This window comes from Linepithema humile, chromosome 4 (assembly GCF_040581485.1).
Source record: "Linepithema humile isolate Giens D197 chromosome 4, Lhum_UNIL_v1.0, whole genome shotgun sequence".
Taxonomy (NCBI): domain Eukaryota; kingdom Metazoa; phylum Arthropoda; class Insecta; order Hymenoptera; family Formicidae; genus Linepithema; species Linepithema humile.
Genome location: NC_090131.1, coordinates 30,328,449 through 30,348,115, shown reverse-complemented (window position 1 = coordinate 30,348,115; position 19,667 = coordinate 30,328,449). Strand labels below are relative to the sequence as shown.

Sequence of the window (19,667 nt, the reverse complement as noted above, 5' to 3'; positions counted from 1 at the left end):
GACACTCTGTACTACTCTGTATACTATCTCTTCTCCGAGTTAAAAAGTTACACTAAGTGAGAGCTCTTAAAAATAAATTGATTCTACCGACAATTTCTCGATAAATTACTCCTCAACATTTCTCCGTAATCTACATCTAAAATATGGTTTGCCTCGATTGAATGAGCGATCGTGTATTCGTGTAACTAGAGTCCACCTTAAAGGGGATGTAACGATATTACGCATCTCTTCGTGACAGCATCTCCTTCATCGTCCGAAGCATATAACGTACATTTTTATGCATATCTTCTGTGTTTATTCGAAACTACATTTTCAATAGAATATATTAATTCTTTATTATTAATATTAATTACTATTTAATTAAATCAATATTATTTTATTATTTAATAACATTAATACTTATATTATATATATAAATTATTATTGATATTTCTGACTCTTTATTTATAATTTATTTAATTATTTATTATCAATATTAATAAATATTATTAAGACCTTTTTTAAATAATGCGTGAATTACATAGAATTTAATCCGCTTCTTAATGAAGCAGAGGCATATTTTCGCGATTCCAATTATCAGAAATACAGTTTCAAATGTCACTATTATTAATACAAATATATGTTGTAATTTATCTTTTTTGGTTAAATTGTATCCGATGGACGAACGTGATTTTTTAGAAACAATGTGCTTTTTGTGAATTACAATTACAATTTTTTATATCAGTTTTCATTAGCAATTTTTTAGAAAATGTTATTTTAAACGCTATAAATATTGCAAATATTTTATAAATTGTTGCAAATGTTTTGATTATGTGGCAATTAAATCAGTACATTATGAGAAAATAAGAAAGAAAAAGCAGTAATTTTTGAATAGATAATAAGTTTTATATGATTAATTTAATTAAACATTAAATATAAGTTAATGACAAATTAATACACGCGTTAAAGTGCTAAAATTCGTATGAAAAAGGCATTGGCTTATATTTTATATCTTTTTTTTAAACATTATCTAATCAAACGAGAGAGAGATTATATATATATATGTATATGACATGAATAAATTACATCTTATATATATATATATATATATATATATATATATATATATATATAAGATGTAATTTATTCATATATAATAACTATTATATGCGATATTCTCCTTTAAGAAATAGAATATAGAACAGACATTTAATGCTAAATATATGTTATACATATATGTAAGTACAAAACCATCGTTGCTAATCTTAGATATAATCTGTTGCGAGTACATTCATTTACTTAAAAGTAACGTGCTTTACTTTTGATTCATTCAGCCTACGCCCTTGTCTCTCACGCTCTGACATAATCCGTCATGAAATCGCGCACGAACACAAAACAGGAGTGGCATTGATGACAATGATAAATAATCGAAGAAAAAGTGTAACTACATTGTAATTAATGATCCAACGTAATAATTTTAGTTGACTAAGTATCGCCCTTGTTCTCGACTAATTGATAGAAAAAGTATCATAAATAATAATTCAGGTCATATACGTAATTAAGTCATACGATGATCACTTACCGTCTAAACGGTGAAAGATAATTTAGGGACATGTGGTTAGAAAGTCGCAATGCATTAAGCTCTTCATCGCGTGTTCTAATTACGTAAAGAAGAGACATTCGCCTATCCGATGGGCATAACGAACGATACGAAAGTAAATGGCAAGAAAAGCTCTTTGTCGATTGACAGCTCTATTTATCCGCGATGCAACCGGCCTGTCAACGAACGCAACTGGCGCGTAATTTTCGCCTCTGAACACGAACATTCAGCGCCGCCAATTTGGAGCAATAAAATTTCTTTCCGGCCGTTGCAAGACGTCGCACAAAATTATCTGCGCGAGAGGGATTTGTCTACGTTATAAACATAGACAAATCAATTCGTAAATTGACCCATATTTCTATTTAACAAATCTGACACATTAAATATTTTTAGACACGGTTGACAAGAAACAAACACTTGGCATTTCTTTTCAAGAGAAATATAAAGTTGATAAGTAAAGAATCTATTTTTCTCAGCGTTGTACTAATCTGAAAGTAAAAAAGTTGTTGGAACTTGTTTAAATCTATTTTATAAAAGAATCAATTCTATAAAAAAACATCATATATATATATATATATGTAACCATTTTACCAAATACACGAAGTTTAGCATTATGTGAGTCAATTAGGAAATTGGGGATAAAGCTGTATTAATAGCTTGAAGGACCACTGTCCTGCTGCCTTTTGCTCGAATTCATGAAACTGTTAAGGGTGTATCCGAATTCAAGGGTATATCCATTTGTAGCCCTGAATAGTCTCATATGTCTGAAAAAACGAGGGTAGTTCAGTCAGTTAGAAATTTGATTAAAACCAATCCTACTTCAGTACGCACTTCTCTTTTTTCCGCACACTCTCGATTAATGATGGCACTTATATTTTCGCGCGAAGTATCGAATATTTGTAGGGTTGATTGATTCCTCGAAATGAACTGATTTCCTCTCGCGCATAATATATCGTAAAGTGAGAAGTTATACAAAAATATATGAAACGTGACATTTAAAATGTAAAAATTTTAGATTTTTTTACACAAACTGTATTATCACTTTATTGTTTTATCGAAAATGTAAATAGATAACGTCTTGTTTTAATTTTAACTAACTAAGCTTAAACTAAATTAAAATCTAATCTAATCTAATAATTAATCTAATTAGGTTGAATTTGAAATGAAACAAATATGACGAAGAAAAATTTAATGTTAAAAGTTTTTTGAAAAACCGTTTTGAAATTTGTTATAGAATCAACAGTTAAAGGGACATCCGGTGTTTTATCCGAATTATTCTCTTCTGTAGATGTAGAGAGCTCACGGTTACTCGGCACTCCTCGTCGATTCTCTTCTCTCGTCCATCGCTCCTGGTCACACGCCCCGCGACAACCCGGTTTATCGGGCAACGCCCAGATACGGGCGTAGGGCTCGAAATATCGAATCTCCAACCCCCAACCCCTTACTTCCCCGTCGGGAATGTCCGCGTCGCCGACGTGCCCGCGGCGCATTGCTATTTTTGGATTTCCATATTTCCACCTTCCATCATTCGGCTGTCGCAAACATACCCGCGCTGGGTATCCTCAGGCGTTGAGGTAAATCTAGAGTATTACCAAGAGAATAATTAATAAAAAAAAACAATGTTAAAAGATGCGTATATTTTAAAGAAAGTTTATAATTATTTAGGAAAAAAAATTAGTAAAATTATGATAGCTAATTTGTTGATATATTACGTATGAAAAATATGGAAGATATGAGAGGAAAAATTCACGGATAATTTATCATGTATTTTAAGTTTCTTTATATTATTTAATATGCTTATGACATTTTTAAATTAGTTAAGTATGTTATGAAGTTGCACACAATTATAATTTCAGAAAAAAAATATAAAAAGTGAAGCAAAAATTGAATAGATTTAATGCGAGAAATGGTAAATTTTAAAATCATTTTTGTATTTAAACTTTTTCATAAAATGAAAACTTTTAACGGAAAACAATACATTTAATTAATTAATGAGGCACAAGCATCAGTCACGACCGCTATGAAAACTTAGCAATAAAAGAGCGATTCTCGCAGTGCGTGAGTAATTCATTCGAACGATTATCGGTGGGAATCGCATTAAATTAATTAACGGCATCACAAACGAGATTCTTCGTTTAATCCATTTTTCGCGTTACTAGCTCGCGACAATACGAGGTGTTTTTGCCGGTCAGAATGCCTTAGTGTCGTTGGGGAAACGAGCTTCCGCTCGACGTTCGCGCGCGTGCATTTATGTCCGCTCGGGCGCGCGCCAAAGTGCTCTTTTTTACAGAACGCGGTAATTAATTCGCGTGCGTCACGCCCTGGAATCCGGAACGAGTCACCGCTAACTTGAAGCTTTTACGTATTTGAGGGTTGGAATTTAGTTTTTTGTTTATTCAATAGCTGAGGGGGCTCGCTTAGCCCGTAAGCGCGCGTCGCAGTTTAGAATATTTTGTATTTATTTTTAGATATGATATAATAATTAGTAATATTAATTAATTAATAGTTAGTGATTATTACTGGAATGGATATATATAAACTCGCATTGAAATTAATTAAAGTTATTATAATAATTTTTTTATTTAGTTATATTAATTATTGTTATGTCTTTCGGAACAAATAAAATAAATAAATTTTAATGTTAGCATGTAATTATTAAAACTTTTATATTTGTTTCAAGATACAAAGATACAAGAAAAATACAAAAAGCACAAAAATTGTCGAAAATAATAACGATCTAAAAACATTTGTATGTTATATTGATTGAATATATGAAAGTTAATTTACAGGTAATATTATGACTAATGGCTGGTTTATGCTTCGGTCTTAATCTTAATCTTAGTCTTAGTCTTAACTTAATCTTAAGGACTCGTTTATGCTTCCCTGGAAATTCAGACTACGCATGTGCAAATGTAACAAAACCTAACCTAACCTAACCACAAATTGTAATAGATCCCGGTGCTGCAAATTATAGTGAATGTTAAAATGAATCGTCATGATGAAGCGGCAAAAAACTTTAATGTTTGGAATGGCACTTTTGTTATCAAGTGCCTATGCAGCATGTGTATTATTAAGAAATTAAAAAAAAAATAAAAGAAAACCACGGAGATACGCTGTTCGGCCACTGAATCGAAAAAGACACGAAACTGGTCATTTCTTTTCTTTAATGAAAGATATGCTGAATATTGAATACGATCAGGAACAATTTTTTAAATATACACGGATCGAAAACCATTATTTCGCGCGGTTTCGTGCTGCGTCGGACGTCAGACTTACCTCATTGGCCCGGCCTTAGGACATTAGGGACTAAAGTTAAAAGATGGGATCTTTCCAAGATTAAGATTAAGACTAAGATTAAGACTAGGGAAGTATAAACGCCCTTATGGCATTCTACGTTATCAACTCTTAAGATTAAGATTAAGACCGAAGCATAAACCGGCCATAACATTAGTTTTTTAAAAATTAAATACAGCCATTATATTCATTTTAACGATAGTGTAAACTTTACAATAGAGAAACTTGCGCGATAAGGGAGGGTAAGATTTCTACGGTATTGTAAAGTAAGTCTCGATATAAATCTTTAAGGGGTTAAATTAGTGAGACAGTTGAGCGCTCCTTTGAGCTGTCTAGCAGTTCGCGCCGTTTCATTCCGGCATGTTGCGTCGCCGCGAAATTAATGAAAATGCCTTTAATTATAGCTGACAGCTCAATCAGGCGTACCACCTACGTGTTGTTTTAACCTGCGTGTTTACGCGTTCGCTCCCCACTCGTACTGTCACGTAGAAAATAGCAGCCAACATCTCTCTCTTTGTCTTACAACAATTAATGTGTTAAACGTGAATGCGTAGAAAAATGTAGATAGCGCGATATTCACAATCTTGTTAATGGACTTTTTTTATTCAATGCTGTATGCATTTCTTAATGAGAAAACAGATGAATGAATGAAAGTGTGAATGTAATATCTTTATTATAGAGTACGTCTCTTCTAACAATAAGTAATAACGCATAATAATATAATATAGTTTTAAAATAGAAACATTAAAATCACATTCTTTTTTTCTTTCGTTTTTTTTTTTTTTTTTTTTTTTCCATTTTCAATTGACACAATTTGCACAAGAGCAGTGTTTTGCCTTATTCATTTGACACTTTTCTGTTCTAGTATTATATTGTATTAGTTTTTTTTTTTTTTTTTTTTGCTTATTCCGATGTCATGCATTTTCTTGAATGATTTATTCAAGACGCCGCTTTTACGCCCCTCTTCGTGCAGCGGGGCCGTCCAACATCGCTGGTTTCGACTGTGTGATGTGTGAACAGGTGTGTGTACATACACGCGTATACTCGTTCGCACATGGAGGTATTCGGGAAACCTTGTGTCCGGTGACGCCCGAGCGGATGAGTGTTAAAACGCGGCGTGGATACATGCCTGCGGTTATTGATTGCTCCCCAAAGCCTAGTTTCCACGAGCTCTTATTTATTTACGGGCCGACGCGATATATTTCGAATCGAAGTCCGAATATATGTAACGTGGGAATCGTGCAAGATATTATTTTCTTCATTGGAATGCTGGGGGTAACCACTGCCCGGTTTCTCTTGCGGTGAACGTAATGGCAACGTATAATTGTATGTACGTATTATTATGTTATTCACGAATATGCGCAAAGTCATAGGTATTGAACACGCGGCATGCGGAATACAGAATAACTTCAGATTTCTCCCTTTTTTCGATACAGAGATTTTTAAATTCAGAAAACAATATGTTACATTAAATTTCCAAATTAGAAGAATAGAACGACGAATGTAATAAATATAGTCGATAGATTATGACGAAACGTAACAATAGAACGCAATAATTTGATATGCCAAGACATAATGTCGATTTATTTCGTCCACTTTCCAAATCTCAATATAATTGTGCGTGCATAAATCGTCTTCCCGTCTCTAAATCTCGGTACCGTTTTAAACGATGATAGAAATTTCGACGAAAAAAACGAATCGAGAAAAAAGTTTCTGTTGCTGCCAAAAGTTATTTGACAAATTAGCTTTATCTAGATGAGTAATTGTGTGTTGTGCTAAAAAAATTTGTTGTTTCCTCTCGCCACGGAGAAAATCCGATCATCCGTGGGGAGAAAGGAAATATTGTGCTATCAGCTTGAATGCCCTATATTACGGTTCCAGCCTGTTAAAGGGGTCCATATCCGATCTTATACAGCGGCCAACTTTTCGCTCGTTTACGTCACGAGTGTCCAAGTATATAACGATCGAAGCTACAGTATCGATCAATATTTCTCCAAGTAGAATGACCTGCTTCTCCGGCGGATTGCATATCGGTTTAAGAGCGCGTCAGATATTTCGATTCATCGCGATGGACTGTTGCTAGCACGGAGGTTCCAAAGTGTCCTCAAAATGTTATGCAGAAAGTGCGAAAAATATACCAGATATTGAGACGATCAATACTTGCACAGCTGTATTAAAAGCCGCAGTTTCTGCCGGCTGCGAGCAAAGATATTTTATTTTCCCGCTTGACCGCTATATATTTTGCGAATCCAAAGCATATATCTATTATAAGATATGTATGTGCTTAACGTATATTGTTAATCATTTTGTTGATATATGATACATAAAGTAATTAATTACGGACATATTTTTCTCAATTTTTCTCGCAATTTATGGTAAGATAGCAAAGATAACAATTGCACAAAAAATCATTTATTTCTGAAATTGTTTATTTGAATATCGCAGCAATTACAAACATTAAGAAAAGCAAGCTAAAGTAATCTGGAATCTTCGAAATATATTTGAAAGTTTCTATATATTTTTCAATAGTCGTTTGACATATTCAACGAATTGAAGGAACAATCGGTGCCACACTCGTGAGACACCCGATATATAATCGAGTGTTTGAACGGGGCTGCTCGCCAGAGTTGAAACCGACCGACCGACCGGCGCAAGGTCAGGCGATGGCCTCCAACTTCCGGTGGTGGTATCCCCACGTACACATAGGCACATCGTCATACGTACGCAGACGGAAAAGAGGGCATCCCCTTCCTTGTTGCCGCGCAGTCTATTCCTTTCCTCTACGTTCTTCCTTATTGCCCCACCTCTGTTTCTTTTGGATTATATTTTTTCTCTTTTTCTCTTACTTTTCTCTCTCTCGCTCTCTCGCTCTCCCGCTCTCTCGCTCTCCCGCTCTCCCGCTCTTCTACTTTCCCGCTTTCTCGTCGTCAGCGACTCACCGTACAAGCATAATACAAGAACGCCCAACAAAGCCCACAATAGCGTTGACAATGAGCACGTATGTTGACAGGCGAGAGATGACAGAGAGCCGCGCGTGACACCAAAGTACCGACAGGCGGAAAAGCACTATAGAAGTACAACTAGAAGTTCGATCTGGATGGGTATCGAGATGGGTAGGCGGGCGGGTGAGAGGAGGGTGGTATCCCATTGGGTGACGAACTATTGTTTCCACGCGAATTCATATCCAAAGCGATTTTCCGAAGTGCTTCACTATACTGCAAAAATACAGTCAGATTTCGTAGCCACGGATGACCGGATTTTTCGAGAATTATGTATTTGTCTTATTTTTTTTTTTTTTTCCCCCCTAGTAAAAGGTACCATGTTTTATATTTTTATATGCAAGTAGAAAGTTTTACGAAAAGTGTTCGGAAAATAAAATAACGAGAAAGATATTTTGGTAGAAATTATGATGATTCAATAGTAAATAGTTAAAAAATTTTTTTCAATACGTATGTTATGTGTTTCTCTCTCGTGAGGCCTCCGTTTAGCACTCAATTCAACATTTCAATTTTAAGAAGCTCTCTATACAACTCACGAAACAAAAGCGCACGCTTCATACACGAGATGTATATTCTTTTCTATTTATCTTTCTCAAACAAAAGAAGGTTTTTTTTAATTTTACTGTCATGACCCAGTTTTGCTTTTATCCATTCGTAGGAAGTGATCTATACTGTGTCACTTAAACACAAGCGAGACGTCGTTTACTGTAAGCAATAACATTAATATTCGTACTGACTGTACGTACTTGTTTTTAGGTTACATTATTTTATTTGATGGATACACCGCTGTGTGCACAAAACAACTTTATTTAAAAAATGTTCGAAAATTATTCTAAAGAATTAGCATAATAACGGTTTCGTGCGTCGAATGCATTATTTTAGATTCGTTATTTCATTATAAAGTAATTTGTGACGTAATGCGTTACACTTCTTTTATTTCGCTATCACATCTGTGACGTCGACCTCCGGCAGTTGCAATCTAGCATGCATCGCGCAACACAGAACGCTTAAAAGCGTGGGGAAAGAAATAGCTCTTTGCAGCACTTGCGCTTCGTTCTTCGTGCATTCTATCGCGTAACTACTTACTACTGACAGGCAGGTCCAGAAAGAGGTCACCATCACTAGCTAGCGTCGCGCCGTTCTCGTCCTCGCGTTGCCTTCATTTCTCGGCGCCTCTCTCCTTCTCTCTCTTTCTCTCTCTCTGTCTTTCCCTTTCTCTCCTTCTTTCTCTCGCTCTCACTCACCTCTCACGAAACTACACGCACGTACAACACACGAATACCTGCACTCACCGATGCCAACTACTCTCGACATGCACTCCACCGCTTCTCTCCACGCGGCCTATTTTTGCGAAGGTGTGCGAGCATCGCATCAAAAGCGTACAGGTAGACAAATGACGAATTAAAGAGAGAAAGAGGAGAAGAGTTAGAATTTACTATTCCGTGTAAAAGCGAAGAAAAATGATGAATATCGCAAGTACATGTGTCAAGAAAGATCATACTAAGGGAAGAGAAATTTAAAGAGATCAAAATATATTGCTTAGTGCACTAATGCGAAGGAGTGTATATAAAACATAAATATATTTTTCATATTTTACAACAGTTGTTTCGTAATAAGGGTCAAAAGTCAAGATCAAAGAATGTTTAACGAATTACAATTATTTTTATAATTTTTTTTGCATCTACTTAGATCCGTCACACAGTGCGCTAGCAATGTAAAAAGGAACATGAAGACACAAAACTGTGAGAAAACTGGAAATACAAAAAGAGAAAGATGTCGAGCGAAAATGAGAGGAATAAAAAGTTCTTTTATAGAGAAACACGCACGTGTTGCCAGTTTCTTTCTCTTTTTACCGCGTTCTCCACTCCTGTTTCGCTCACCTAACCCTTTTCTCTCTCATCTATCCGTAATTTCCGGGGAAAAAGAGCTCGTATTTCAGGAATGCACTTGTCTTACGATGCACGTGCGTGTGTCATGCTTTGTTCATGCGGATATACCTTTCGGATGCACATACGTGCGTATTTCACGCACTTGATGAATTTCGTGTGGACGTTTCATCGAGGACGATTTCCTGAAGCACGCAACGAGCGCACTTTTTATTCGATCGTCTATCTTCTCGTGCATTTCCCTTGCCTGAGAAAATACGGTTTGCCTCTTTTTTCACTTTTTTCTTGTTTTTTTACGTTCCGACGAAAACGAAATCTCGCTTGCGCGGCAAGATATATCTCCGCTCTGCGTCGTCGAGACTCCATTTCGGACGCTATAGAACGAGCGCGGCCTTTGTTCCCGGCAAAATGACGGAGATTTTTGTGTAAATAACCCGACGTGCATGTACCACGCTGAAAGCATTCTTCTGTTATCGTCGTTTCGACGTGCGCAGTTGCGTTCTGCTTCGTAAATTATAATCGACGTCGGCCGTATACTCAAATGATACAAAATAAATACCTCGATTATTGCGAAACCATTTATTATAGCGTATAACGACGCAGAATGAACTCGGAAATATACAGAGTTGGACATTACTTACTGAATTTTAAAATATATATTTTTAAAAATGACAATCTATCATCATATAATGTGTTTTATGTAAAATGCAAATTATTATATGACTATCAGTAATATGTTTTTTATTTAATTTTACATAATATGTAAATGGATCATTATTTACATTAAGAGACAACTTATTTTAAAAAATTGAAAAATTTTCACTATTAAATATTTATCGGTATTCGGTTGGATGTTTGACGCAAACTACATCGGAGTTATTCCGCAATAAGAACGTTGTCAGAACGATAAGTGAACAGGAATCTGAAGAAGCTTAATGCACCGAATGCAAGATATGTACGTTGGGGTTTACGAAGTTGCGCGTTTGTGCATTCGAGAGCTATCTAACTGCACGCGTGTGGAATGAATAACAGAGAAAAACTAGTGACACAGTAAAAGATTTGGGATGGTAATGGTTCCACCGGTATCACGATAATGTCGGTATTCGGTTGGTATTAGTACAAAATAAAGAGTGCGATTCGGTGAGAATGCGAACTCTCGCGAATTTGTCGTTTCTTGTCTGCTCACGCGCGAAATGCACTCGCGATGCAATGGCTGTCACTTGGCGCATGATGGAGATTGCACGAAATACGCGTTTCTTATACATGAAAAAAGAAACTGTCACAAGTAGTGATCAAACTAAACGAATTATTCAGAAATCATTGATTATAATAAAATTCTAATCAATACAATAGTTTAATTGTATTTTTTATTGATTTTTCTAGAATACTTTTTATCGCAGTTTTACTTTTGCTTATTTATTATGTATGAAATTTTATAATTTATATTTCTAGGATTGTTAAAAGATTTTTACATTTTTATCTTATTGAATAACTAAAAAAAATAATTTCAATAGATTTTCTCATTATTTCACTATATCGATGATTGAGGTTTGTTTTTGATAATCCTATTATGAACTTATAAGACATTTAATTATTATTATTTAAATTACAATTACAAATCTTAATGATTGTCGTATTTTACTCATAAGATTTTATACTAAAAGGCCATCAAAGTTTTCGCGAATATGTGACGTATTCATGCAACTGTTTGTATTTTAATATAATATCTCTGTTTTTTAAATTGTTGTCTTTGTCTAAATTGCACTAAACGTTTTACATTCGCCACATCGAGCGTGTTTACAGAGCAACGTGTAAATACGTACACCGTTTTACACACGTTGAAAAAATTTTTGTTCCACTTGTTGATTCGACTCGTACTCGAGTGCAGGGACACACGTTATTTTAACCAGATGAAGGTCTCTCGTTCGTTTTAATAACCTTGTTACGCGACGTAGTATCTATGCACGTTAATCGAATTATTTTCATTACTGTTCGAAACGGATTGATTGAAAAGCTGGCTATATCCGCAGTATTCACGCGATGTAACACGAGTATTTCTACTAAAAATTACTCGATCTCTCATGGTCGTTTAAAACGTGTGCCGTGGCGTTTGATGATTGTGCGAATTAATTTGCAAAATCGCGCACTCTCCGAGGAAAAGCACAGAACATTGGAATGCATAATTTATATCAGCAAACTCGCGATCTTTTTATTAACGGTACGGCAGTGTAATTCGCAATTTTAATAGAAAAGTATGATTGTCGTAATTATATAACCATCACTTTAATTATATGTATAGTTGTTATATATGATAATTTGCTTTGCAAAGTGACACATATATCATTCTGTTAAACATTTTTAATTCTTTCTATTCTCTTTTGATTAATTGTACAATTTAATATAATTTTTTCTTTCTCTTTCTCCGCTGTATTCGATTGTGACTTTTGCGTGATTTTTTTCTTTTAGAAAACCGATTGTTAGTTGTTGCGGCTTTTTTGTCATTAAAGTGCGATTTCTCCTTTATTCATGACGTCACAATCGTTGACTATTCGTATCGCCGGAATACGCTTACGTGCGAGGGAAGTGGCGTAACGACTCGACATTAAGAGCCAACGGAGTGGACAGCCAGTCAGTTTTTGACTGACGTGTCCTCCAATTTAGTATTTAACGATAAGATTGCAGAAAGCACTGTAAGAATAGACTTACAATAATTAACGAGGCGACTTGAACCGGAAAAAGGGGAATACGGAGGAAAAGATGAATTTGCATGATTTATATTTCTTGAATAGATCGCTCAAATAAAGGAAGGGTACGTTCTAAATTTATTCATATAAAAAAATGCTACATCCGAAAATAAAAAAGAACCATTTGCCGTTTTCGACTGTCGCAAGAGATAAACCGAAATAAGTAAATAAATAATAAAATATATAATATATATATATATACGTTTTGTTCTGAATACATAATTTGTAAATGTACTGGAAACTTTTATTTCCCGCGTTTCTCGTGAGTGAAGGTAAAGGTATTAAATTGCACATAGACTGCACGTGTGACATAATTGAATTATTGTAGAGATCGATATTGCAGGTCACCTATTTCTTATTTTCAAGAAGCAGTCTAGACTGCATAACATGATGGAACGAGTTATATTATATTCGAATAATTAGATAAATATTGACACTGAAGTATTCGAGTAATACAAAAGTATACTTGCTAAAATAACTTGTGTGCATAAATTATTATCCAAATAAATACTTCATATAGAAATATCTTCCTAGATATGCTCGATGCAGAAACAAATACAGTAAAATATCGGTTAAACAGATCGGTTAGACGGATCACGGATTTAGAACAGAAAAAATTTTAACAATGCAATACGACCGTAAATAAGAACTCGTTTAGCCGATGCGATCTCTACGCGCGATTCGTCAAGGATGATCGACAGAAGAGAGTCGCGTGTGAATTTGTCCGAAACTGTAATAAGCGTGACAGGATGCGACAGCTGAGGGAAAGTTGCGCTGCTTCTAGCGCGTCTGACAAACGCACGGTGTTTCCACTGAGTTCTATCACGCGGTGAGAAGGAAAATACGTTCCGCGATGTGGCAGGTCGCGAGAGTATGCAGAAACGGGAGACGCGACTTACGTCATCACGTCCCCCGCGATCGAATATTGGATCGGTGCGGAGCGTTGTTACGACCAGCGAACAAGGCCGGCGAAATAACAGGAAGCCGACCGGCGGTATCGATATGTGCACGCGCGCAACACTTGACAGGATATTGACATGCTGCTCTGTCTCTCTCTTTCTCTCTCCTCTGCTTGGAGAGTTCACATCCGTATATTCTGTTCTCGTTCGTGTTCTCGCACGTGGCCAATGGGGCCAAAACGCAAGAATCGATGCTGTTGTAAACAAGGTCGCGCACGTCATTCTCGTAAATCTTTCAAATAAGCGGATAACTTAATTAAAATATTTCTCACTTTATTGATTAAGATTCTGTATTTCTATATTTCTATACTTAATATATTCTATATTTCATTATCTTATAATAATGTGATATTAATATATATTAAGTATAGATACTTTTTGTATATATAATACATTCTTAAAATAAATATAAAATACTTTTTAATTTGTATGATTAATTTTTTTAAATTATGAGCAATATTATTTGACAATTACCGTCAGTGGTCGAATATTTGGTGTAGCATCGTAAACGGTTATTTAGTGGGTCTATATTTTTTAATAGTACGCCGAACTTGTTACAATAATTTTTCAACAAAAGAACTCCAACAGCGTTTGAAAAACGTCTTTCTCGTCAAAGTACGGATACAGCGTGACGGTTCTTCTGCTCATAATGATCCAAGGTTTAAAGAATGCTCATTAACATTTTTTCTTTCGGATGATACGAGAGTCCGGGGATCACGGATGCTTTCCAAGGAATTACTTGCACAATTTTCAGGAAGTAGAATTGACATTCAGAGACAGAATTAATCAATGTAGTGATGTCCAAGTTTTTTCTTTTAAACGGAGAAGATAAGGAAAGTTTTCTGGCCGTTCAGCGAAGAAAGACTTTAAATGACCTTAATTTATTTTGGTGGCCACATGTTATAAGATCAATGAACTCGTCTTGGAGTTGAGCTACACGCATAAAAAACAAACAGATAGTTTAAATTGAGAAAACAAAGGTCATCTTGATATCTTAGAGGCGCCTCTATTTAGAAAAACAAAAAGTGCTCATCGTAAGATGTCGATGATTAGTGGCGAAGCCGTCCGGTTCCTAATCTTCGTCTGGAACAAGCACGAGTCTGGTACCACACTGGGAACCATCTAGGAGTGGGGACGAGAAAAAGGTCGCGAGAGGGAAGGGGTAAATGCTTATGGAAGGGGATCGGTATAGGAGGGAGACCATTCGTCCATGGTCGTAGGAGAAGGTTGTGGTAGGTCACTAGCAAAATGGCCGACTTAATGGTTACCCGGGAAACCATCTGGGCGGTGCTTAGCGTTCACCAGAGGCGGGGCTTGATAGCTTTGGCGGCCATTATGGCTCTTTGCTCCGAGAGATACCGCCACCTGGTGAACATCCCCCAAAACCAGCTTCGATACCGGGAATATTGCTGCTACCCCTGGGATCACCTGGGATGTGGATGGGCGAGAGATCGTTCTTGCATTCTGGACTAGTAGTCGCACTCCGAGATAGTCTTGGGATTACTGAGCGTGTCGTCGTGAGATGATCCCTTCGAAATATGATCATTCCGTTTGCTCGACTTGCTCCCAAGAGACGCGGTACATTGCTTATGCGAGGATTATCTTGATGGGTGTTGTATAGACCGCACTTTTACCTCACTTATCTAATGTTGTTAGTGAATTGCTGGAATCCTTGCCGTTCTAAGGAAATGGAGATAAGGATTTTTTATTGCCACCAGTTGTGGTCTGGCGTGGTCCAAATATTAATTAAAAGTATTTTTATTGTTTAAAAAAATGAGATAATAATTAATATTATTTATATTGACATAATATTATTTATAATGATTAATAGTAATATATTTATTAATATTTGTATGTATATCTTTTATTTTAATAATTCTTTATAAATCAAAAAGCGATTCATCGCGGGTTTTAGTTACATCGTCGGGCAGGCACCTTCGATGCATGGATAATCTGGGCGGAAGTATATGAAAGAGATTCCCGTCAAAACGGATTACAATTCCCGACATAACTTCACCGAATTGCGTGCCAGTAGCAGCACCATTAAACGCAGACGTGCGCGCACGAGATTGCGTTATTATTAATTATCCGTGTATCGTTTACGAGGCATGCGTCGCGTCCCTCGCCAATTATTAACGGCCGTTGCGCTCGTGGATATTTACTTATTAATTAACCGATTAACGTTTCGCAATTATGCACTGTCACGCTTCACTCGTGTATCTGGACATCGCGCGCATTACACGTCTCGCTCGTACTTCATCTCACGTTTCTTGCGTGTTGGATTAATAATAGTTGGCTATGGGTTATAATTGTGTGTTGTCCGCGATGCGGCATGATATAGAAACACCGAAGTCTGACCATCCCTGCTATTTTCGAAAAATATCAATTAACTTTTCATGACTGCACAAATTTATATTCTCTCTCTACACGCACATATACATTATTCCTTTTTACAGAAAACTAAATAATACGAATTAATATGTTAATAGATAATGATTAGATTGTGACTGCGTTAAGTGTCATCGCTCATCTTTGAAATTTGAGATTTATGCCAGTCTAAGATTTCTTCTTGAATTATTTTTTTAATTCTTTGATTTCAGTGATATTTTACGTACTTGACAGATTTTTGCACTTATGCATGTTATTCCGCTAAACATTCGTGCCTAAAGCAATGGAATTGGAACGTTTTGTCGCGTTTTGTCTTATACGATATAATTATAAGTCCGGTGCAAATCACGTGCAATATTGCCGGACATTGAATCGAATATTTCTAGTCACGGCGCGGCGATTTCTACGAGCGCGCTCCGCTCGTAACGCTGATTTATCAATTAATTGGTTGACGCACCGTGACTGCACCGAGTCACGCGCTCCCCTTACGATTACGACACCCCAGTGCACCGGACAGGCGAGAAAATAAGCATATCGCAGGGTATATGAGCGAACCTAAAGCCGGATACTTTGACGCCAAATGTCAATCTGTAAATATAGTATGTACATACATGCTCGTTCTTATGTCGATCTCGTTACATAAAATGTTTGGACCAAAGAATCTTTTTATCCAAATAAAATTTTGTGCGAATAAAAATATCAGATATTTTTATAAACGAAAAGATTCTAGTTCCTGGTTAGGTTTTGTTTCAAGAGAAAGTTTTTTTCTCGATATATTTAATATCGCAAATTAAAATCAGAAAATGTTTATTCAAATTCTGGTTAAAATAGGATATAATATACAGATTAATGGAGCACGGAATGACTGTCCGTCATTCAATTTAGCGCACTCCCCGCATCGAATTAGATTGCGTTGAGCCCGAGAGTAAACCGAGCATGCGGATCTACATTCCGCCTCCTGACCCTTCGTTATCCTGGCAGCTTGCACTTTCTGTTACGAGCCAGAGGTTATGAATAATACATATTAATTACGCCATTCCTATATATCTTATCTATACGGCATGTTCGAAACAATCTCTCCATCGACGCGCTGTTGCATGCATTTCTGAAGAATCGAGAGACTTGATAACGCATTAGCACGCATGAATATTGCAATAATAAACACTGATAATTAAATGAATACTTGTTATATGCGGATGGTTGGACGAGGTCCCGCCCCGTGCATCGTTCGCATGATAACCGCTCATTGTCGAGAGCGGTTTAATCCTTAACCTCTCGTGATGCCGTGGAATAAATAGCACCTACACAGATTTCATCCTGTATATGGCACCTGCTATTTTCAACGTCTCTAATTAACACTGGATGGAAATATATACGTTGTTATTTTATTGTTTTTAAAAAATCAGCAATGTGGAAAATAATTCTCGCGATCCAATCGAAGAGATTATTTGCAAAACATTCCTTAGATTTTTTAGAGAGACGTGTAGCTTCCACAAGTGTATTATGTATATTTACATGTATCATTTAATTGTTATAATTAGAAAACGGAAAGATAAATATCGATTTATGCTGAAAATGTATTATCTATTTATAAATTATTAGCTCACCTTTGTTAAACATTGACTGGACATCTTTTGCGAAAATAAATCTTTTAATGTTATATCTCTAAATTTTAATTGCAATTACAGATTTTATTTAACATATGCGTTAATATCGTATGTTTACAGATCCTCGTAGAATACGACGACGTGGAATGGCAAAGGAGGGAGTGGCTGTCGCCTCATAGGGATGCCGTGTTCTCATTCTTTCTTATCGAACGAGGTCTCTACTGGGCTGAACGACCTGACCCCAGACACGCCAGTCTCATCCCCCTCGATCATAACAATCACGCGAACAATAACCACCATCAGCACCGCATTAACGGCAAACCGCTTAGGGGCGGAACGGCGGTCGCCGACACCGTTGCTTGGCCAGCACTTGTAAGTATATAAACAAACTATTATGCTTCTAGATGTATATTTATGAATTTTTTGACGATTTTAGGATTTTACTTTTCTTTTATGTTGAAAATCTTTATGAATTATTTTCTAGTCTTGTTCACAGAAAAATGTGTAGAGGTTTTTTTTTGTGATATTATCAAAAAAGAATTTGTATAATTATACGTATAATGTACTTGAAATTCCGACAGTAATTTGTTACGTGTGATTTCTTTCGAATTATATACAAAAATTGTCACGAATTACCATTTTTAATGCAAATCTTTCATATTTTGTCGATGATAATTGAGAAATGCTCGCTCCCACTTGAATATTAATCAGCCCGTAGTTAATTAATGAAATACCTGATTCTCCATTCCCGTTGAATAAATTTTACGATCGACACAATTCAACTGGTATAAAACAGCCAGCCACGTTCCATTAGTTCGACGCTTTTTTGCTCGTTAAAATTTTAATGCTTGGATTGAGTCAGTTTAATTATTTTGCGAAGATTTAACGGCGCAAAAGTAATTACATTTATATAATATTAAATTTTTATATGGTTTTTTTGTGTGGAGAAATTCTAAAATTTAAATTCTGAATGCGCATATTATATCAAAGTCATAATTGTCATTGTGATCATTGATGTTAACTTATTTCTATTTTTTAAATTTTTATTATGTTTATATTTAATAACACAAGTTGGAAGTTTTTCCATATTTTTCATAAAATACGGACTTGCTTTTTTTAATAAATCCCTAACATAAAACTCACTTTATTCTTCTCGTAATTAATCATTAAATAAATGTATTAAATATGCTGTTTATGGATTAGAAAATTTTGCGAGATAAGATGCGTAATTGCACGTTTGTTTCTAGACTTTCTATCCTCTCGTGGCACGCGCTGAGTTGCACGAAGACGTTATGCCGATCGAGTTTATGCAAGATCGCAAACTGGACTTTGTCGACTATTCGAAGCTGAAGCCATTCACTGTAAGTACCACAAATTAGTTCCAACTGTTTAAGACTGATCACTTCACTAAATTCTAACAATACACGTAATACAATGAAAAATCGTCGATTAGATTTCTTTTTGCAATCCGCCTAAAGCGATGAAAGTATTGGATAAAAATAATGGGAAATTTTACATCAGAATTTATTAAAGTTTCTAATTATTTATTTTTTTGTCCATTGTTTTTGTCAGTTCTTACATTTTCTTTTTCGTATTAATTTTAAATAATTAAATTTAAAACTCAAGCTAAATGTGTTAAATTAATTTTTGCGCAACAAAAAGAATGAATAATATAAAAATAACGTTTAATTATATCACTAAATTAACTTTCGGATAAAATATGGAAAATATAAAACTGTAAAATTCACTTACGACGAGAAGTACAGAGACAATTTTCGCTGTCTAAGATACACCGACGCGTTCTGTTATCTTGTTTCCTTTCTAATTTCCTTGTCGCGTGTGGCGTTCTGTACATTTCACACGCGAGATGCGATAGAGCATCCCGAAACGATTAAGAGGCCACATGAGCTTCGTTGGCGAATGCGACCTGCGCGCGGAACGGCGGCCACTTCCGCTTTACGACTGGAAACTTACTTCGTTAGGGACGCTGGAACTTAGTTAGGGAACAAGTTCCGAAGCCATTGGCGCATCCGACACCCCACCGGGGCAACGGACGCGAGCGTGAGCTTGAGCGCCGCGTTTCTCTCGACTCGCTGCTGCTGTAAGTAATCTTTCACGGGGCTCGTTGTCCAACTTCTCGTAAGAGGAGTCTACACGGAGGAGTCGACCGAACTTGCCAGGTAGAAGACGAACAGCCGAACTTTGATTCAA

The 19,667-nt window shown here is 35.9% G+C and overlaps 1 protein-coding gene across 1 annotated transcript in view; it reads left to right on the top strand.

The window, feature by feature from the left end:
* Kdm3 (Lysine demethylase 3) overlaps nucleotides 1-19,667 on the top strand; it is a 252,626-nt gene that overhangs the window by 25,836 nt on the left and 207,123 nt on the right. The window contains 2 exon segments of the mRNA XM_067352917.1: nucleotides 17,577-17,828; nucleotides 18,704-18,817. Of these exon segments, the coding sequence (XP_067209018.1) occupies nucleotides 17,577-17,828; nucleotides 18,704-18,817 (366 nt within the window).